The sequence below is a fragment of the Condylura cristata genome, unplaced genomic scaffold (genome assembly GCF_000260355.1).
Source record: "Condylura cristata isolate star-nosed mole 26May11 unplaced genomic scaffold, ConCri1.0 scaffold00007, whole genome shotgun sequence".
Taxonomy (NCBI): Eukaryota; Metazoa; Chordata; class Mammalia; order Eulipotyphla; family Talpidae; genus Condylura; species Condylura cristata.
Genome location: NW_004567108.1, coordinates 17,002,584 through 17,025,848, shown reverse-complemented (window position 1 = coordinate 17,025,848; position 23,265 = coordinate 17,002,584). Strand labels below are relative to the sequence as shown.

The following is a 23,265-nucleotide window of genomic DNA, read 5'->3' as shown; positions in this document are numbered from 1 at the left end:
CTGGTGAATCCTCTCACCCCCTTCACTTCTGGCCTGTACCCCAGCTCTTGTACACATAAATAAATACATATTTAAAAAAGAAAAAGTGATTTACAAAAATATATAAACAAATAAATAATACACACTGAGTCTTAAAATACTAATAGCATGAAAAGCAGAGTCACATTATTTGGAGATTGGGGGGAAATGATGGCAAAGTTAAATAGTTCTCATGACTTAAAATAGCAACATTCACATAATATTTGCAGCATTAAAGTTTACATTAATTTTATATGGATTGTCAAGAATTCTGTTTCTTCCCATCTACCCTTAGCTAGCTCACTATCATATATAGGTTGCAATAATTTAATTATGGAAGAAAAATATTCTGTGCTTATTCTTAGGATTCTCTGCATTTTCAATTATAGACTACAGTTAACGACACAGTTCAGTACCACAGAACTAGCTAGAGACTCAAGAGACATGTTTTGTACTCAGAGCTGATGAGTAACAAAGCACTGAATAGTCCTGAACAGCTGCAAAGGTAGGAAAGAATAATGTCTACATGAAGCAAGAGATTAGCATGTGGGCAAAGGGGATATTGTGACCTATTTTAAATATATATTTTAAAGTATTCATTCTAGTTTAAGATAACATACTACTATTATCATGAAGGCTACTTTAAATACAGTCATCACTGGAGACACTCAGTTTCTCAGTTTTGTTTTTTTTTTTAAAGCTTTTTTGCCTGTCCAAGTGATCAAAGATCTGCCATGTTCATTTGCCAAATTCTAAAAACTTTACTAAAGATAACCAGAGTCATAACTTCAAAATTTACAACTTAGTATGATTTGTAGAAAAGGGACCAGCATTACTTTAGAGAAAGCTGCCCGGGAACTATAAGGTCTCAGATCCAATTCTTATCCATATACAAACATTACTAAGCATTTATTTGCAAGTAAGCAAAAACTATTCATATGAACTGTTCTTCTGCAGTTAAGGAAAATCCCAGCTCTCTAGCTTTTTGGATGCTCCAACCAACACTTTGCTAAAAGGTTCACTGAAAGCAAAAACCCAATAGTCCAAGAATAGAAGCTTGCTGCACATTATTGACAGAACCCAGAGTTCACACACATGGATATAAGGTTTAGCAAAAAAACACCTTTAAGAGTTCAGGATAAGCCCAACACCAGTCACATGCTCCAGAGTCCCATCCTCTGCAAGCATCACCTGGATGGTCTTCCAAAACCACAACCCACGAGAGTAAAGCTATCAAGAAGCCAAACCCAGTGAGGGTACCGCTTGGGGGCCTGTGGACAAGAGGCTATCAAAGAAGCTGTTGACCCTCTGGAGATCTGGCAAGAAGTGAGTTTCTGCCTTCCCTGAACCACACAACGTTTTCAAAGGGGCTGAATCATCCATGGAGCACCCGGCACCAGTTTGTGACGATGTGAAATATTAAGTTCTCCCTGGAGCTTCCCACTGACTACTCTCAAAACATGCACACAGTGAAGCTCCCCAAATCCTACCACCACCCCAAAGAGGGCATCAAGGGTAACATCTCCCTGGATACATTAAGGACAAAGTGGATCGTGCTGTATCACGTTAGGACAGTCTTGCACTCCCTTCGGAGCATGCCGGAGAGCCAACATGGAGAACCCTCTGAACACACAAGGTGTCAGGTTCTGGGAAATCCTCACAGCCACTAAGTAGTGTAGACAAGAAGCCTGCTCAAAGCAAGTCGTGCACCAAGAATCCTGAACTGTACTGTCCAGTCTCTCATTTTGCATTCATTGTCTCTATTGTTATTTTTTTATTGCTAGATGGTCTCTCTTTTTTTTATTTCTGCACAGGACTCTATATCCTTTGGTGTCATTTTATTTTGTTTCCATTTCTTTAATTAAGTCTTCTGTTAAGCCTTGTATGAATGAATTAAATAAATACATTTTGGGGTATTTTTTAACCAAAAATAAATAAGTAAAAGCAAAATTCTTACATCCTGTTTCTACAGAGGGAGAAATTTGAGTCTAAATAATTTCAGCTAATCCACATATCTTGACTATCTTCAATCTCATCAATGAGAGCCTATATCCAACATGTGCTATGCAACACATTAGGTTCACCAATAAAAATTCATATTTTACACCCAATATGTTAAAACATCAAATATGGTCAAGTGTCAAAATGAGAGGGTAACTTGTAACTAGCAACATGTAAAATGCTTTGTAATTCCAGCTGACTCTACCTGCCTAGTGCAGCACTGAATAGCACCTGGATATTGGCCTAACATATGTGATACACACACACACATATAATTACACTATTCAGTATTAACTGGAGTGCTTTAAAATAAACTAGGCAAGGTAGTTAAGGTACCCTTTACTTTCATTTGAATATTGAAACACAGTCACAGGAACTTACTGCATTTTGGCAAAAATCATTACAGATGCATTTCAAGTGACAAGAGCATTCAGTCTTCCAATATGAAGATACTGTATTAAGTTACACAATACATACCATTCACAAGGCTGAAGGGACCGAAATGCCTTAAAAGAAGCATCCATTCCAGCAAAATCCCAAAATTTAACATCATAATCATATCCTCCAGTTACCAAACGGGCACCTGAGGGGTCCAGACCCAAAGCAGAAACCTGGTTTAAAAAAAAAAAAAAATTGAAGAAAATTTACTCATGTCTATTACTCTAAACCCCCATTCCCTTTCTTTCTAGACTAGTCAACTTTTGTGACTTCTGAAAAGTGTGAAGAGATAGATATTTGACTGTTCTTCTGGGTATTTTCCCTCTGAAATAAAGGGGGGGAATTTATTTTAATCTAATTGCCAACTATGCCCCCACTCACCATGTACTCGGGTAATCATCGCTATACCATATAATCAATCAAGTTGCCCTTACTATGTAAGTAAAAATCTTGCAAATAATTTTGTTTTTCCAATAAGTAATTCTGAGGAAACCTTTGAAGATAACAGTGAATGAAGACTACAACAATTAAAATTACCAAATGTGTAATTGCAATGGGAACTTTAAAACACGTATTTAACAAAGTAAGGCAGAATAGAAATTATTATTTTGTGCATTGGCTAAATGACTCAGGATAGCCACCTTAATCGTTTTTAAAAATGAATTTATAGGCCCTCCCCGGTGGTGCAACGAGTTAAAGCACTGCACTAAGAAGCTGAAACCACTTCCGCATGAGTTCGATTCCCGCCTGCCCCTACAATGCAATTTGAAATTCGAAATTCATTTGTGGCTTTTATTCTATGCTTGTCCTCCCTTGAGCGTGTAAACTCCACTAGGGTAGAAGGTAGGTCTTCAGTCTTGACAGAAGTGGCAGTAACTAGTTGCAACCGCCCTCACTGTGCTCTCCAGGGAAGAGGAAAGGCTTATTTAGGGACAGTAGTTTCCGACTTCCTGGGGGTCAATGATTTGATGATAGCTGGGAATAATGCATTCAAAGGGAAACCTGGGAAAAGCAGCACCTCTAAAATGTTTGCCCTGCCTCAACTGTGAATTATTTAATTGAGGAGGAAAATAAATGAACATTATGTCACTGTATTAGTAAAAGAAAAGAGATGTGTGTCATGATGTAGAACCAAAGAATACAGAATCTAAAAAAAACATGGAAGCTGGAATGGATTCCTCAGGAAGAATTTCCTCCACTGATAAGCTTTCCTGGGCACTACAATGTTTATAAGAATAGTCTATTTCCCATTTAAAGATCTGGATCATCTCATAGAATACAAAGGAAGCCGTGTGTAGGTGACCAAGAACATTCCTTGATTTCTTTTTATTAAAAAGACAAAGTAAGATCTGGTTAAAGGTTAGAAAATACCATTTCCAAAAAACTCCATTTTATCTTAAAAGTTCCATAAACATTTTTTTCTCTCCTCTTTATTTAAAAAATAAAAACTGAAGGTAGTGGTTGATTTATAATATATTGTAACAGTCCTTGCAACTAGAAAGAACAGGAAAGGTCATTAGAGTGTATTTCCTGGCTTTGTGATTGAGGATCTAATCCAAAAGAAATGAGATAAACTTTAAGGATCTGTGGGAAAATATAGTGTCAATCTGCACAGGTTTCTATAACTGTCACTGTGCCACATTAGAGCTGCCTATATGTTCTTATCAAAAACTTAATTAAGAGTAAGAAATGAGAATGTCCTAACCACTACAAAACTTAAAACCAAAGCATCAGAATACACCAGCACTTTTACATAAGCCTAGTATCCAATGGTTATTGATATTATTTTGATACATACTATTGAGAAAATGCTGATACACAGAAAAACATTTCTTTAAAAATTTATTTTTATTTATTTATGCATGCAAGAACTGGGGTATAGACAAGAGGTGCATGGGAGAGAGGATTTACCAGGGACAGAGTGGGGAATAGAATAAGCACAGACTGCCTGAAATACACTGCTGAAGGAGGCAGCCAACCAAGACAGAAGTCTGCTGTGCCATGTGGATCAGCTCCCTGGCCAGGGAACCAATTCATACTGCAATGTCTGGTAATAATTTGATAGCACTGAGATTTTTAACCCTTGCACAACAAGGAAAGCCCCACAGATAAATATTTGTAAATAATGCTTTGTGATTTTTTTTTTAGCCAACTTTTCAGTCTCTGAATGCCTTACCTGATTACCTTAAAAACATGAAAGTTAGCAAAATTCTGTCACAGCTTCAAAATAAAAATATCAAAAATCGGATTTAACAGAAAGTACCTAAAATACTGAGAAATCGATGGAATGATTTCTTAAGGCAGCAGTTCACAGATACTTTGTTTTCAAGATTCTTTATACTCTTAAAATCTTATCAAGGATCCCAGAAAACATTTGTTCATGAGAATAATGTGTGTCAACAGTTACCATAGTAGAAATTAAAATTTAAACTAAGACAGTTAAAATATGTATTGTTCAGTTCACCATATTTTAACATAAATATTATGCAAACAACATTTTCAAAAGGAAGTCTTAGTATGAAGAATGTCACTATTTTAACAGCCTTATTACTAATTCTATCATTTCTAGAGCTATTTCTATTGATTAATGTTTTTCCCTCATTATGGAATGCATTTTCCATCATAATCTAGAAAAAAGTAGCTTCATTTTAAAGGAAACATAAGATAATTTTATTCTTTCATTCATAAGCAGGTTTCATTTATTAAACTATCACTTTTAAATGGTTACAATAAGACAAATTATTTCATAATTCTCAAAAACCATATTAATCTTTTAATAACACTTATGTTACTTAAAAACATAATTTGTAAATCTAATTAATATAATCTTAGAGCAATACAGTTTCTATTTTATGTTTAATTCCTCTCACATTCATCTGAAAAATGAACACAATCCTCTTACTGATATAGAAATAAAGCTAAGGGTAGTGAGAAAATTTCCCACACCATAAAAAAGAAAACTGTATTTGAGTTTCATTTCTTTCTTTCACTTATAATTTTCCTCTATCAAGGAAAAAGAGGTTTTAAAGCCAATCATAACAATGACAATAATAAGTGTTCCAATTTTAAATGAAAGGCAATGTTTATTTTGATTGGACAGAAAAGTAATCTTTCTATTTTTCATAATGATATAAGTTCATTGGGTAATTAGCCTTATGGAAATATATCTGATTAGTTCACTTTTCTGTGAGAGCTTTGTTACTGAAGAAAAAGAATCAATTTTTTAAACTTACTGTTTTAGTGCCATGCTTTAGAGTTATCTCATGAGAGTCAGGGATCCTTTGGACAGGGTTCTGAAAAAAGAAAATTCCATGACATCAATGAGTAACATAACATATTTGCAGGAAACTGCATACCACATTCACAGGAAATAAAATACTTTAAATTGTGTAATTGGACTTTAACAATTAAAAGATTGTAATCAACAGAAAGTGAAATATGAGGGTATCTTATATCCTCTCTTACCAGATAGATTACAACTGGTCATTTAAAATTGATAATATTACTCAAATTTCTAAAATGATAAACTTAAGAAAGTCTTCAGACTGTATGAAACCCTGAAGCCCTCTCAGCATACAAAATATTTAAAATCCTCTATTCAATGGAATTTGGGCATACCACCTTAAAGTATCTACTTAATTAAAATAGACAACAGAGCCCTCCCTGGTGGTGAAGCCAGCAAGCTGGCTGCTCCAATGCAACTTCCATCCCAATCCCACCGGAGATGACCCGCGTGGCACGGCAGACCTCTCCTGTCTCGCCTGCTGCTCCCCTCAGCAGTGCACTTCGTCAATCTACCTGCTCTGCACCCCACTCTGTCCCTGGTGAATCCTCTCACCACCCCTGCACTTCTGGCCTGTACCCCAGTTCTGAATGCATAAATAACTCTTTTAAAAAAATAAAATAGATGATAAAATTTGCACATGGCAGATTCATATGATAATTTAACCCTTAAAATTTTAAAGATACTGTCTGCTGTTCAAAATGGTATTTATTAAAGTGATATTTCAACCCAGATGGCATCAGACAGAGTCTCAACTCATCTCCCCTCCCAAAAGCCATATGGACGTCAATGATTCTAATTCAATACAATAAATTCTATGGTAGAAAATGGACAGAAAAATTGAGAAATAAAGGTCACAGTCATCAGTTAAACAAAAAGTTTCATGTTTAGTCTAGTCTCCATTATCCACTACAAATAAATGTTAGAATCATCCTGCAGGCTGATTAATCAAATAGTGTGCAAGCTAACAGACTTTAGTTCCTACTTCCCCTTGTTCTTTAAGATCCTTGTGGGATCTATCACCACTTCAATTTTCCTTAAATTATTCCAATATTTTAAAAAAAACAGACACATTGACTTCTCCCACGTGACAGCTGTAACACTTCTTTTTCAATCACACTTCTTCATGCTATAGTTTTGATCAGGGTCTATTTTCTTTCATGCTTCTCTATCTTCAACACCTTGGTATTTGTCACTTTATTCCTAATCGTAGCACAGTTCTTGGCACTCAAGAGTCTCTCAGTAAGTATTCCATGAATGAATAAATAAATCACTATCAATCCCCAGGGACAGTTTTCAGAATTTATCCTGCACATGCGACCTTTCAATAACAGGACAATTATTTAACTATTTCCTCCATCTTGAAACCATTCTTTCCCGGGAGGAAAATTCCTAGATAAAAAGCCAGAAAAGTCAGGGGTTTAAATATAGCTCTGACCTCAGTAGAGTTATGGTTCTGTTTCCTCATTTGCAAACTGATTATATTATCTACTTGTCCTTTAAGTTTCTGTGAGGTAAGGGTTTTAAAGCTCCTAATAAAGTTTAGCACAAATCAACTGTTCAGTAATTGGTAGTTACCACTTATTCCAAGGCTTATCTCTTAGCTCTTACGTCATCTTATTTTCAGGCTTCTCTTCCTCTTTACCTGGCAAATTCATAATCATCTTCCCAGACTTAGTTCAGATGTGGTCTATTCCTAGAAGTATTTCCCAGCATTTCAAACTCTGGGGTAAACGACACTTCTATTCACTCCATGACAACTTCTCTAGTCTCTAGCTCAAAATTTATCACAATGCATACTAATTTTTGATCTCTCTACCTCCCCACCTCTCCCCAACCAAACTGCAAATTGGACACTTCTTAAAGACTTCTCTAAGATTCTCTGGATCTTGTGGATTCTCTGTCCACAAAACAGGTAGGATATGGTAGACATAAAAAGGTATGGGATAGGCCCTCCCTGGTGGTGCAGTGTGTTAAAGCACTGCACTGAAAAGCTAAAGCCACTTCCGCATGAGTTCGATTCCCGCCTGCCCCGGAGGTGACCACATGGCGTGGCAGACCTCTCCTGACCCGCCCGCAGCTCCCCTCAGCAGTGTACTTCGTCGATCTGCCTGTTCTGCTCCCTACTCCGTCTCTGGTGAGTCCTTTCACTGCTCCTTCTTGCCACCCCTGAGCCTCTGGCCTGTACCCCAGTTCTGTATGTACAAATAAAATAAATCTGTAAAAAAAAAAAAAAAGGGTATGGGAAAAAAAGGTTTGGGAATGAATTGCCAAATGTCTACCTTAGAAATCACTATCAGATTGCAGTTTTTTATTTACCTTTAACCATCAATGACTGTCTAAAAAAGAGTGAATACTACCATTCAGGTCAGCCTGGTGAGTGAGATCAGGGACACATGAAGATTTTTAAAAAGCTCTAAAAACCAAATGCCCCACAGTAAGCGCAGATTTAACATGCTAAAGTATAGAGAAATAAAGTCATTTTTGCTTTAGGTTATTTATATCTGAGAGGTTACTGCAGTCCATTACCATCACAAATCAATGAGGAAGGAGATTCAAAACCAAGAATGCACTAAATAGGGCCGCTACATGACAGTAACCTGACAAACTGCTGGAGTATTTGCAGTTTACTTCAAGACAAAGACAGTTAAAATATGGTTCACTGTGCCTGGGGAAGAACTGTGTATAACTATTTCAGAGATGCCAATATTTCAACACAAATTCCAAAATTATTTAAAACTCGAACAAACTCTGGACTACCCCTATATGTAGTTATGTAAACTACTGCTCTCTTTGCAATTGACAATATTTGTAAGCAAAGTAAATTCTAAGCTCTTGTAAGAACCAGGAGACACAGTTCAAATGTTTCACTTAGAAAAGACTCTATTATAGTCTGTGTCTCATTTTATAATTAATTACTTTTATATCACTCAAGAAACAGAAACACTGTCACCAAAAGGAGGGATGAAAATTACTTCATTGAACTCAATGCAGAATGTGCCTATATATAGACATCTAACATTTAAAGAAAAAAATGTACAAAAACACAGATCAAGTTAGTATTTACATTAGGAGTGAATTAAATGTTTAAATAAATGCTGTTTACATTTAAAATCAAAGTTTTACTGGAAATCATGTAGTACATAACTCATAAAAAATCTATATAATTGGCACAACTAAATCATCTAAAATAGTAGCAATCCATCTTTTGGTAACATATCACTGGAAGTTGACTGTTCTTTTTCCAGAACATTTACTAATGACTTTTTGAAATATGGCTTAGTGTGAAATCTGCTATAACAGTAAAATATTTTCAAGATTTTCCTGCCAGGGGACATCATAAACTACAAGCCTTCAATGAAGTCATTTATTACCACAATTCAAAACAAGAGCTACAGTCTTAATGGAAGAGTGGAAGAGATACCAGTTTTTGTTTTTGTTTGGTCTTAAACACCAACCAAAGGATTATTTCCCAGGCTCTCTGGCTTACCCCCAGTAATACCAAGAGCAAGCTTATCTGGAGTAACCTGTGCAATTCCATCTGATATAAGTCCTTTCTGTGTTTTCAAAATATTTGCAGATAAGAAATAACCTTTCTGGAGTAGAGTTGCTATATGTTTTAAAAGTTGTATCTGTATGGTACAGTAAGCTACATTAAAAAATCTAACCAGTAATAAAGATATACCACAGAATGGCTGGAAGCCAGAGGGAATGAGGATCGTCAAACAGGAGCTTGCTCCCAAAAACCATTTTGGAAATAGCTGCCTGGATAGTACCATAGACAAGAATTACATTCTTTTCTAGAGTAAATGGAGATCCAGTAAGATTGGCTAACCATTAAATGCATTTATTCATGTATTCAGTAAAAGCACATTCATTTAACATCTACTGAACATTTAATCTACACACCACATAACAGAAACTACAGTTGGATTAAAGGTAAAAGAGACCAATAACAAACACTCTGCTCATAGGAACTGTCAGTTCAATAAAGCAGACAGGGAAACAAACAGTCATTTTGAAAACATCTCAGATGTTGTGGCAGAAGAACATAGAGGGATCAGTGCTCAATTCCTTTCTGCTCAGGGAAATGGATGATGACTAGAAATGGTATCATAAAAAAGATGTCTTTGAAAAAATAGAAGTCCCCAGAGGGCATCTGTGAGAAAATAAGATGAATTTCAACACTTCTGAGATGTAGATATTTTTGTCTGACTAGAATGAATTCCTGGGAAGAAAAAAAGGAAAAGGGTGTATGTGCTATGTGTACATACATATATCTAAAAAATAAAAACTAACCCAGAGTTAAATATCTGAAATTTAAGCTATGAACCATGTAATAACAGACTTTAAATTTTTAAAAAGTCTCCAGGATATTCTATGAATCAAAGAATACTGATCACAGTGAAAAGGATATGTACGGTATAGGGGAAAATAATTGCAAATCATACATGTGATAAACTGTTAATATTTAGGATATACATTTTTTAGAAAACTGCAAGTCAACATAAAATAAAAAACCTGATTCAAAAACTGGCAATAAGCACATAAAAACTCACTCAAAGGACACAAAAACATTAATCCAAAAGGAAACCCCACTCCTGTGTTTATTGCAGCACTATTTACAATAGTGAAGATATGAAAACAACCCAAATGCCCCAAAATAGATGGATGGCTTAAAAAGTGGTGGTATATTTATACAATGGACTACAACTCAGCGATCAAAAAAGATAAACTCATGCCATTTGTGGCAACAAGTATGGAGCTTGAGGGGATTATGCTAGTTGAAATTATTCAGAAGGAAAAGATAAATCCCAGGTGATCTCATTTATATGTGGGAGATATAGAAGCCAAACAAAAGGTCAAGGAAAAGTCAAAACTAGTAAGCCAACCATAGAACTGAAGCATACAGCAAAGGCAGGGGCAAAACGGGGCATGAATGAACAGAAAGGAACATGATGATAGACCATAGGTAATATGGCAGTGGGAGAACTATGGAGACTACAGTGATGTAGGGGGGAAAAAAACTTAATACAACCTCACACCCTCCAGGATAGCTATTCATCACAAAAGAAAAAGAAAATATATATATCCTTTTATTTGCCATAAAAGAAAAAGAAAATAAATATTTCTCACTGGAGAGAAATGGTACAACTGATATGGAAAACAGAATGATGGTCCCTAAAAAATTAAAAGTAAAACTACCTTACATGTCAGCAATTCCCTACTGGGCAAATACCCAAAGAAATGAAAGCAGGGTCTCAAGAGATGGTTGTACATGCAGGTGCATAGCAGTTCTATCTGCCACAGTCAAAGTTATCCACAGTCAAAAGAGTCCACAATGGGTGAATGCATAAACAAAATGTGGTTTACACACATACTGAAGTATTACTGTCTTAAAAAGAAAGGAAATTCAGGGCCCTCCGTGGTGGCGCAGCTGGTTAAAGCACAGCATTAAGTTGCTAAAGCCTGAAGTTCGATCCCCGCCCCAGGGGTGATCCACATGGTGGGCAGACCTCTCCTGAACAGCCCTGCTGTTCCCCTCAGCAGTGTACTTCATCGATCTGCCTGTTCTGCTCCCTACTCCGTCTCTGGTGAGTCCTTTCACTGCTCCTGCACCTCTGGCCTGTACCCCAGTTCTGTATGCATAAATAAAAAATCTTTAAAAAAAAAACAAAACCTGAATGAACCTAGAGAACATTATTCTGGTCACAGAAAGATAAATAATGTATGATTCCACTACATCTGTAAGTCACATTCTTAGAAATGGAAAGCTGAACAGTACTTGCCAAGGTCAGGAGCTATGGGAAATTGTTTTAATGAACACAGAATTAGTTTTGCAAAGTGAAGACATTGAAGAGATTGGTTATACAACAATGTAACACAACCTTTTTAAAATGGCTATGATTGTAAGTTTTATGTTTTATATATACAAATAACCAAAACTGAAAGAAAAGTTAAGTTATAGTCCACATAAGCAAGCAAGCAAACAAAAACAATTAAAAGATACATGATATCAAAGATGAATACTTCTCAATGATCTAATAAACCTTAGGTAAACTTCAAGATAAATCATTTATCAAATTTTTAAAATCTACCAAAAATGTAAAGTTATGTGTCTAAAATATTACAGGAAGGAAAGACAATTTCCTATATAATTCTCACAGCTGGTTCCAATTCTTCAATTAGTAGTATTCCCAAACCATCTCTAAATTACCTTCAAGCCATTTGTGTCCCACACAATCTGCAACCTTGAAGAACAGTTCTCAGTAACATGACTTAAGAGTACATAGTTAAATAACATTTCATATTTGTGTGAGATGAGAAACTCACACATTCTTATATTTTGTTAGAAATTACAATATTTTTAAAAACTATGACACTGTCAAAAGTATAGACGAAATTATCCATGTTTATCATGTGACAATGTTAGCTAATAACAGAATTTATACTAAATGACAAATTTATTTTCAAAAGCTACCATGAGTAATGTCTTATTTCCTAACACCTTAAAATTTTATGACTATCCCATCTTATTCTTACTTGTTCTCAAAGTCTATGTAATCAACTCCACTTGTAACCATCACTAAGTTATTGAACTGTGTGGAACCTCATCTTTTTCAAATTTTGGATTATTTATGACATTCTACGGTGACATAACTAACCTTAAATTTACTCACATTTTAAACTGTAAACATTCTCCAGTGTCACCAAAAAGTCCCATTCACATATTTTTGTCTTAGGAATTCTCTACAGCATTTGGATAAAAACTATTGTTTCAATTTAAATTTTAAAAGTTAGTGTTTTAAAGAAATTCCTGTCAGGGGGATAAATTTTCAGTGCTAAGATAAATAAGTTCCAGGTATAATAGATAGCATGGTGAGTACAAATTAATGATACTGTAAGTTTATTTTTTTTTTCTAAGATTTATTTTATTTATTATGCACACATGAGGTAGGGTATAGGCCAGAGGTGCGGGGGTGAGAGAATTCACCAGAGAGAGTGGGAGAAGAACAGGCAGATTGACTGAAATACACTGCTGAGGGGAGGCAGTGGGTAAGACAGCAAGACAGAAGTCTGCTGAGCCATGTGGGTCACCCCATGGCGTGGTTTGAACTCATGTTGCAGTGGTTGTAGATATCTTCATAGTGTTGAGATGCTAAGACTTAACCCCTTGTGCCACCAGGGATGTCCAATACTGCAAGTTTTTTTTAGTTACTCTATATACTGTGCAACTTAACTTTGCTAAGTAGAGATTAAGTGCTCTGTCAACTACTCCAACAAATAACTATGTATGAGGTGATATATGTGTTAATTGATTATGACAATCATTTCACAATATATATATATGTATGTATCTCAGACCACCACTGTATGTTAATATATATTTTTTTCCATACTGCTCAACAAAAGGAAAATAAATAACTTAATTTAAAAATGGGCAGAACACGCCCTCCCTGGTGGCACAACGGGTTGGAGCACAGAACTAAGAAGTTTAAGCCACTTCCACATGAGTTCGATCCCTGCCTGCCCCAGAGGTGACCACATGGCGTGGCAGACCTCTCCTGACCCACCCGCTGCTCCCCTCAGCAGTGTACTTTGTTGATCTGCCTGTTCTGTTCCCCACTCTGTCTCTGGTGAATCCTCTCACCCTCCGCATCTCTGGCCTGTACCCCAGTTCTGTATGAATAAATAAATTTAAAAATAATAATAATAATCATAAAAATTTAAAAAGAAGATTAAAAAAAATGGGCAGAACAAACACTTCACCAAAGAAGACATACAAATGGTGAATAGGCACATGAAAAAAAGTGCTCATCATCACTTATCATCAGGAAATGAAAATCAATACCACAGTGAGATACCATCTAATATCTGTGAGAGTAGCCCTATCAAAGAGACCAGAAGCAAGTACTTGTGAGGATGTGCGGAAAAAAATGAAACACTCCTACACTGTTGGTGAGGATGTAGGCTAGTCCCGGCCCTATAAAGAACAATATGCAGTTTTCTCAAAAGATTAAAAATGGATCCACCATACAACCAGGCAATTCCACTCCTAGGTATCTACCAAAATAATACAAGAACACTAATTCAAAGGGAATAACAAAATTTTATTATATTTACCTGGTATTGAGAATTATATTATTACCCTTCTCCTCTGCTACATCTGTTTTAAAAACCTAACACTGCAGAGTAGGTGTTTTATCTGACTTAATATGACTTTCCATACATGCAGAAGTACATCCAAATCTTCTCTGAGTTACCATGGAGTTTAATACTGCCAAACACATTGTAGATGAAAATATCATATCAAAAATGCATTGATAGCCTAGCCTAGTCTACCTTAAACATGTCCCAACACCTTCCTTAGCCTCTACTGGGGTAAAATCACCCAACACAAAGCTATAGTATCTCATGTATTTACTGAACTAAAAGTGAAAAACAGTTTATACACACTTCTCCAAAGACAACATTCAGATGCCATAAGGAACAGGACAAAAATGTTCAGCATCACTTATAAGGAAAATGCAAATCAAAACTACAATGGGATGTCACCTCACCAAAGACTGGAATTTGGGTGAAGAACTGGAGATAAAGTAATCCTCATTCACTGTTGGTGGGAAAGTAATATAATGCAGCCTTTATGGAAAACAGTATATAGATGCCTCAAAAAAAAAAATCAAATGCCATATGACCTAGCTAAGTATCTACCAAAATAAAAACAAAAATAGAGTAACATTACTAGAAAACACTTATGTACTCCTATATTAATAGCAGCATTATTTACAACAATCAAGTCATGAAACCAAATTACTTGTCCATTGGCAGATGACTGGATTAAAAAAAATTGTAGCTACACACACACACACACACACACACACACTCATTGGATTGCTGCTGAGCAACTGCACAAATATAAAATTAATGCCTTTTAGGATAAAATAGATAATGCCTTTAGGACAAAATAGATGCATCTTGAACTGATCATGCCAAGTAAAATAAGTCAGAAGACAAAAGACAGTTACCAGATGGTCTCCTGATTTGCACAATAACTAAAGAAATAACCGAAGAAAACAAACTGGTAAAACAACTAGGATAATCCTTAGACTTGAAAAATGAATCGTATCCTGGCTCCTAAAAGGGATGGGGGGCAATGGGGGTGAAAGAAGAGAGGGATGGGAAGGTGAGAGGGCTGTGGCACTGGAAAGTGGTGGAGGGTAGAGTGAGGAAGCGTGTACACATGTGGAGATATGAAGTTTTACTCTCCAAGTTATACAGATGTGTAAACTGGTGGCAAATCAATAATTTGGGAAAAAACAAAACCCTCTACAAAGCATCATGATCACATGGCTGACTGGGAGCCACAGCTCCTTTGCTGGCCAACATCAGCAGAGAGGTTTGTACCGCACATATCACTAGCCCACCAAAAGATTAAAAATCAAAATCTGCAGCACAGTTTTCTATTGAATGCCACAAGTGTAAGTCAAACTGTCTCAGTCAGAAGCATCTGTATATGTTTCACAATTGACAAAGGGACACTGAAAGTAAGAAACATCTCGAAAGTCAAACTATGTAGATACTCTTGGATTCATTCTTCAATTCTAGCTCCAGCAACTTTACACACTGTTATTCATCCCCCCAAATATGGAACAAGTTATAAACATTTCATCATACTTCCCATAATGTCTATAGCCACCACTACAACAGCAAGTAGTCTTAATTGCTTTTGGGTATGTCTTGTTGAAGAACAGAAGTAGGCTGTTAACTTGCCATCTTCCCACTAGTCTGTAAGATCTCAGAAGACAGGTAAGGACACCCCCATTCCGACTCAAATCCACAGTAAAATGGCAAAATTATCACCCAACAGCTGCCTGGTAGGCTCTGTAAATCAACTTGGTGGTCTTGGTCTAATTTCAAATTCACAATTAGCTGCACTTTACAACATTCAGCAGTGTGAAAAAAATATCTTTCCAAAAAAGGTCAAGGTCTATAGAAGAATTTCAAAAGCAAGGTCTGTTGGTGCAACTTTAATATATACTTATATGCTAACCTATCAAGTTAGCACTTACAAGATTTATTCAAATGCAAATTTTAGAATCATGGTAACCTGGTAAAAAGAAAAGTTATTTTGATTTCGGTAAATATTCATGACTTTGTAAAATTTCCTTTTTTGAATTAAAGGATTAAAGCATTGAGCAATCATTTTTGAAGCCAACACATGCAAATCTTCCACTTTTACTAATATAAACAGAATGGATGGAAGAACAGGGAAACTTTCACTTCCAATATATTGTTTTTATAACTACTAACTGAAAAATGGTTGTGTCTGCTTCTATGCCAACCATTTCAATATTTAAGAGTATATACATATATATCACATCATAACATATGTATCACAAAAAAAAATGGTAGAAACAGTAAGTGAACACAGTAAAGCTGCAGGCTACAAAAATATATACACTCTTGCATTTCTATACACTAACAATGAAGTAGCAGAAAGAGAAATAATGAAAATAATAACATCTACAATCTGAACAAAAATAATTAAATACACAGAAATAAATTTAAAACAAGGAATTGAATCTAAGACCTGTACACTTAAAACTGTCAGAAGCGATTGAAAGAAACTGAAAAGACAAAAGGAAATAGAAAGATATTCATGTTTCTTGATCAGAAGAATCAATATTGCCAAATTGCCATTTTGCCTAAGACAAAATACAGATTCAAAGCAATCCTATAAAGATCCCAATAGCATTATTCACAGAATAAGAACACAAAGGAAAAAACCCTAAAATGTGTATGGAGCCACAAAAGACCTTGAATAGCCACAACAATCCTGAGGTGAAAAAAATAACAAAAATGGAAGTATCACATTTCCTCACTTCAGACTACATTACAAAGGTATAGTAAGCAAAAACAGCAGACTACTGGGGAAGGGGGGGGGGGACAGACACACAGACTGATGGAACAGAATCAAAAGTCCAGAAATAAAACACACATATTTGGGTAACTATGAAAAGGAGCCAAGAGCATACAATGAAGAAAGGAAAGTCTCTTCAACAAATGATGCTTGGAAAATTTGGCAGCCACAAGTAAAAAAGTGAAACAGACCATTATTTTACACCATATGTTAAAAGCAATTCAAAATAAAGACTTAACTGTAAAACCTGAAACCATGAAACACATAGGCAAAAACACAGATGATAAGCTCTTACCCTGGCTTAAGTGGCAGCCTTGTCAATGTGTCTTCAAGAGCAAAAGAAACAAAAATAATATTTTAAAAAATGGGACTATGTCAAACTGTCCAGCAAAAGAAACTGTCATTCAAAAGAAAAGGTAGCTTATAGATGATATTTGCAAAGTATATGTTAATAATTGGTGATATCCAAAATATATAAACAATTCAAATCTGAAATGAGGAAAGTAAAACTGAGTGTTATTTCCACACAGAAAAGAGTGAATAGTAAAACTTTATGAGGGAATAAGCAGAGTTTTCAAAGAAAAGTAAAAAGGTCAAATATGAGCAGAAGAAAGTGAGCAACATAGAGTGGAAGGTGATGAAGTCAGACTTTATTTGCAGAGTCCAAGTGTGCAGGGTCTTAAGAGGTCAAGGAAAGAAACCTGCCATTTCTTAACAAAGTGACAGGAAGAAATTGGAGAATTTATGACAGGAAAGTGAAAAAGGAAATAGAAAAGAAATAAGAACTAATAAGTACTTCTAAAATTTTGATTACATTGGTAAAGAAACAAACCCTATATTCTTAAATATTAAATTGTAAAGAGGCTATCCTTAAAATTCCTGCCATTTTAGTCTTATACAATTCAGGTATCTGTTACTTACGTTGAATTTTTTTTTACATCAATACATTTGTTTTAATAGTATCAAATCACAAGAATAGTTGTTAAATTATGCATTATTCTTCAAAAAAAGTAATTATCCAGAATTAGTCTCAAACCTAAACCTCTGTCATTCTAATTTGTAGAAAATATTGTATATAGGGCCCTCCCACTGAGAAGCTTAAGCCACTTCTGCATGAGTTCGATCCCCGCCTGCCCCGGAGGAGATCCACATGGCGAGGCAGACCTCTCCTGACCCGCCCGCTGCTCCCCTCAGCAGTGTATTTGGTCTATCTGCCTGTTCTGCTCCCCCATTCTGTCCCTGGTGAATCCTCTCACTTTCCGCATCTCCGGCCTGTACCCCAGTTCTGCATGAATAAATAAATAAATCTTTTAAAGTTAATTAATTAATTAATTTTAAAAAAGAAAATATTGTATATAGTTTTTTCCGTTCACTATAGATAGGAGACTTGGAAAAAATGGATTCTTGCCAAAAGCCAAAATGCCTCTACTGCCCCCTAGTGTCCATATGAAAGAATAAAGACCATTACACATTAGTTGTGTGAACGTAAGAACGCTATCACCGGATTTTGGAATAGAGCTTCTAGCATCCTCTGCTGACAGAATCTTGCAGGTGTAATTAAATTGCTCTGTTTCAAAGAACAGTAATTTTCCTCTTTAGTTAAAAATCATCAAAGTCATAAAGCTTTACTATTGCTTTTCAAAAATTTCATTCCAGTCAGCAGCAGTTAAATTAAAATTAGTCATTAATCAAATGTTGGAAATGATGATGAAAACAATGATAAAACCCAGCAGGGTTGAGTGATTAGTGTATGACAATCCTTACGTGTTTACACAGATCATCTCATTCTGCTATCAAGTAAAAGAGCTTATTTTTCCCTTTTCAGTTCAACCTTTCCCTGTGCATGAGGCTGAAAGAGACTGACTGATACAGGTGGTTGGCAATGAGCAAGGCCAAGGGGATGAGAAGTCTCAAACCACAAGTCAGAGAAGCACAGTGGTGGCCTAAACTTGGACTCCACATCACAAAACGTGCCAACCAGGGAGTCAGAGAAAGTTCATGAAAACAGGTGCTCACAACTAAAAAGTCACTGTTACATTTAGCCTTTAGTTACAGTCATAAAATGCAACTTTCAGTTTTCTATAGTAAAAGGAAACAGGATAGCAAGGACAATCAAAGTCCTCAATAACCTCAAAATCTACATTACAAAAAAAGGAATCATGGGCCAGAAACAGATGTAGTTTAAAACTGATTTTCCCCACTTTTCTCTGACCCAACACACTTGAATGTTTGTTCATGTATTAAGTTCCAAGAAAAATAGTAACTATAAAGCTTAACATATTCACCAAATACTTCTAATTACTTAACAGTGAAGTTTGATGAAGTTCACTAGTGGTTTCTATAACATCTGCATTTTATTTGAAAGAACAATTTTATTACCACCGCAGATAAGTAAAATTAAATAATGAATAAAAAGCAAATTTGTCATCAAAAGAAATTATATACAGTTCAATACAGTGGCATTAGTAATCATACTAGACCTGCTACTAACCAACACCAGCAGTAAAACGCTATTTTAAAAAAAAACAATCAGGATCAGGTGGCACACTTCTTTTAGTTGTTTTTTTTTTTAAGTTCTTAATGCATCTACTACTATGTTCTCTGGCAATTTTCCTTCCAACTAGTGGTATCAAAACTAATGGCATCAAAAATTCATGTTAGGAAGTTTTGTGACTAGGGTCCTCCCTGGTAGTGCAATGGGTTAAAGCGCAGCACTTTGTAGCTATACACAGCCACTGCAGTACGAGTTTGAGCCCCATCCAGGAAGTGACCCACAAGACATGGCAGACCACTCCTGTCCACCTGCTGCTCCCCTCAGCGGTGTATTTCAGTCAATCTGTTCATTCTGCTCCCCATTTTCTCACCGGTGAGTCCTCACCCCCCGCACCCTCTGGCCTGTACCCCAGTTCTTATATGCATAAATAAATAAATCTTTTTTTTAAAAAAAGTAGTATTGTTAGTAGAACGGACTATTTGGGTGATGGAAATGGCCTTTGCCTTGTTATGGACATTGGCTATACAAAGAATATATTTACAATTGTCAAAACTCCTCAAATAGAACCCTTTAAATCTTTGTAACATTATTCTATATAAATTATACCTCAACAGAAACATTCATACCTTTGTTTTCTTAGACTGAAAAAAAGAAAACTACAACTTTTTTATTTTCTAATTTGTCATGTCATAAGCAGTTATGATGGACACAAATAAATTAATGAATCTCATTTAACCATGGGACAGTTCTTACCATTATTAAACTACTAGGCTTAGGACATATTACACTTCGGACATGTGACATATAAGGGCTGTTACAGAAACAGGAGTCTATATTTCTACATTCTCATTTGGTCTCTTCACTCCTCTATCCCTACTTCCACTTTCCACATAGTAATTAGGGATAAATATGTCACAAAGAGAACATCCTCAAATGTTGCTGAATGAACTTTTCAATTATAAATATCAAATACATCCAATCCCACTTGACAAAATGTACTATGTAGGTAACAAATGAAAGGTCATAAAAGGTTTTTAAAGTTACTAAAACTTTTACACACAAATCACTACATTTAAGATCATAATATTTGATTGCAAAGGGAAGACCAGAGGAGTAAAGACAAGCACATAACTAATGATTTAACAAGGAAAACAGTTTAAGTGTGCCTCAGAAGTTAGAAATCAATTCTGGAAAGTAGCACCTCCAACTGGTATCTGGAAAAGTTGCTTGGAGGAAATCGTATTTGAAGTGGTACTTAAAGGCTGAGCAGAATTTTAACAAGCAGAAACTGAAGTAATCGAAAGGAAGTATTAGTGTTTTGCTCAGTACACACACAAACTAGCAAACTTGCTTGTCAGGAGAATTACTGGGGAAAAAGGAATTGGTGAGGTCTGACAAATTTAGAAGTTGGGTCTTCTATATGTTAGTGTATTCTAATAAAAGGTTAGGCATGTCCTGAGACAAAATATTCTGAATTATTGAGCCAGAGTTAAATGGAGAATAACATGCACGTCAGTTGTAGAAAATAACAAAGGAGAATAAGCAGAAGTAAAACTTCTTATTTAAAATATGGTAACCATGAGGGGAATGGCCTATTTCGTTTAGTTAAAATTTATTTTACTTAAGAGATACAATCACCTAAATGAACTTTAAAAATGCACCTTCTCTGTTAAGATCTCTAACTAGAAATACTTTTATAAACAAACAAGAAAAATCATTATTCATAAGGGAATTGGAGGTATAGAAACTGATTCTTTCAATGATTCTTTGTATGACTGAACTTCACAGATAACTGAACTTGACTATAATCTTACCCAAGGTTAGTTTCATAGATTCTTTTCTAAATAGAATGAACTAAAACAATTGTAGCTCATTCATAAAAACAGTAGTGTAACTAAATAGCAAGACAAAACAGACACAAAATGAATTCAAGTGAATACTAAGAGAATAACCAAATCCTAAAAGTTCAAATAAAGATTAGGCAATAATATTCACAATCTTTGTTTTTGGTTCACAACATACAAAGTGAAATCAAGAAGTATGTGTCCATAGATATGTATACACATGATCTAGTTGATATTCAAAAACTGTCAGAGCTACTGGCTCAACTCCTAGAATATCTTACCTGTTCACTGTCCTTTACAGACACAATGATTATGGTCAATATTGACATAAAAATACATGAGGTTCAAAGGGTAGGAGCTTACCCACCATTCCTTCCCTGTCACCTTCTGAAGCAACTACACACTAACAAATCTAACAACACGAATCTTCACACAGTAGGGAAGAAATAGTTCTCATAAAACAAATCTAATTCTTTTAGGAAAAAGACTATTCTTCTGTAAGCCTAAGACTTTGAAGTGGCTTCACTAGCACAGACAAGGGAGCAGCTAGCTCCATGTTCTTCTTTTCAGGAGACATTATTTTGTATGCTAGCTCCCTTGTCCTTAAGCGTCTCTGAGGTATGATACAGATCTATGACAGTCCCCAATTCAATGAGTGATGACCCCAACTCTGACTATATAAGTGAGCAGTCACAGCAGACTGGGAAGAGGTACATCAGGCACATTGGGAAGAACTACCTGTGGAGACCGGTAACAGCAATGACCACAGGTTTTAAGGTGGAGGACTGAGTCTACCCAGTCCTCTTGAATCACCACCTGGAGGTCAGAGCTTGAGAATACAGGATTTAATTGTATCAAAGATAACCCTTATATTTTGGTTAAGAATTGCTGGGCTAAAACTTTTAAAAAATATTTTTCCATTAATTTCTGTAATACTTGCTGAAATACTGAATTACTCAAGTATGTGAATTTGGCTGTTTTCCAACTAAATAGAATGTCTCTGTAAAAAAAGTCACAATGCTTTGCAAGTTTCTGAGTAAAAAAATAATCAAACTGCGTTCAGGAATCCCCAGATGGAGTCTTGCATGCTGGGATGGTTTATTTTCCCTCATTTAGGGAATGAGTACTACTATTTGCAATGTGAATCATGCCACAAATAGTTCAGTCTTGCATCAGGGAGGAAACAGGATTGAAATAGAAGATCCTGGAGGCAAAAGAGACAAGCAACAAGGCTATAGCAGAAGTTTAAGTAAGAGAAAATAAAAGCCTGAGTTTGATCCTCGGTGTTAAGAGTTTTCAATACTATTGGAGCTTAAATATAGACATATTTCAGGAATGGTTAGAAAACAGAATCAATTCAATTTGAATGAGATGGAGCAATGCCTCCAATTGCTCTGGGTGACCAGAAGTCACGAGAACAAGAAGAATAAGAAACTCCACCCAGACCAAGTAAGAAATGTCAAGGTGGAGAAGGACAGGTGTTCATGAATGCTTACGGTTGGGAGAATGCAAAAGAGAGTAGCAGAAATAGAAGCACCATCAGAGCAGGGATTTGTTTGCTTTGTTCAATATTGTATGCCCAACATCTGGGAAGTACCTGATACATCAGTGCTCAATAAATATCTGTGGAAGTCAAAGAGACAAGCAGCAAATCAATAAAACAGAGAAATGGAAAAAGGAGAGTTTCAAGGAAGGAGCGTGGACGAACTCCAATATTACTGTGGTAGAGAATGAGGTGTGAAAAAGGGCTTTTGGATTCAGATATCTAGGTTTTGTGAGTGGAGTTCTCTGTGAAAAAGTTTGTTTCAGTAAAAGGTTAATAAGCAAGAAACAGGTAAAGATTTAAGGAGGAAACATGTAGTAACAGAGGTAGCAAATATAGTTACTGCTTTCAAGAAATTTAGAGAAAAAAATTGGACAGTAACTTAGAAAACTGAGTTAAAGGAAGATTTCAGTATGTTGCAACTTTAGAGTTAAAAGTGAGCAGGAAAGAAAAGACTGACAGTATAAAAGTAAAAGTAAACAGGGTTGATGGTGATGAGTATAACAGTAAAAGGAAAAGGAGGAAATCAGGGCACCTAGAGAATACTCAAGTCTTGACAAGTGGTTGGGACAATTCTGATACATCCCAATATAAAAATATTGCTAGCAGCCTCCCTGGTGGCACAGTGGGTTAAAGCACAGCACTGAGAATCTAAAGCCGCTTCCGCATGAGTTCGATTCCCGCCTGCCCCGGAGGTGACCACATGGCATGGCAGACCTCTCC

At 35.8% G+C, this 23,265-nt stretch overlaps 1 protein-coding gene across 1 annotated transcript in view; it reads right to left on the bottom strand.

Moving 5' to 3' along the window:
* The window catches only part of WDR70 (WD repeat domain 70), a 186,890-nt gene that overhangs the window by 145,917 nt on the left and 17,708 nt on the right, over nt 1–23,265 (bottom strand). Inside the window, exons 6-7 of the mRNA XM_004678100.2 lie at nt 5,691–5,750; nt 2,497–2,630 (exon numbers count right to left, since the gene is read on the bottom strand). Of these exons, the coding sequence (XP_004678157.1) occupies nt 2,497–2,630; nt 5,691–5,750 (194 nt within the window). The remainder of the gene's footprint in view (nt 1–2,496; nt 2,631–5,690; nt 5,751–23,265) is intronic.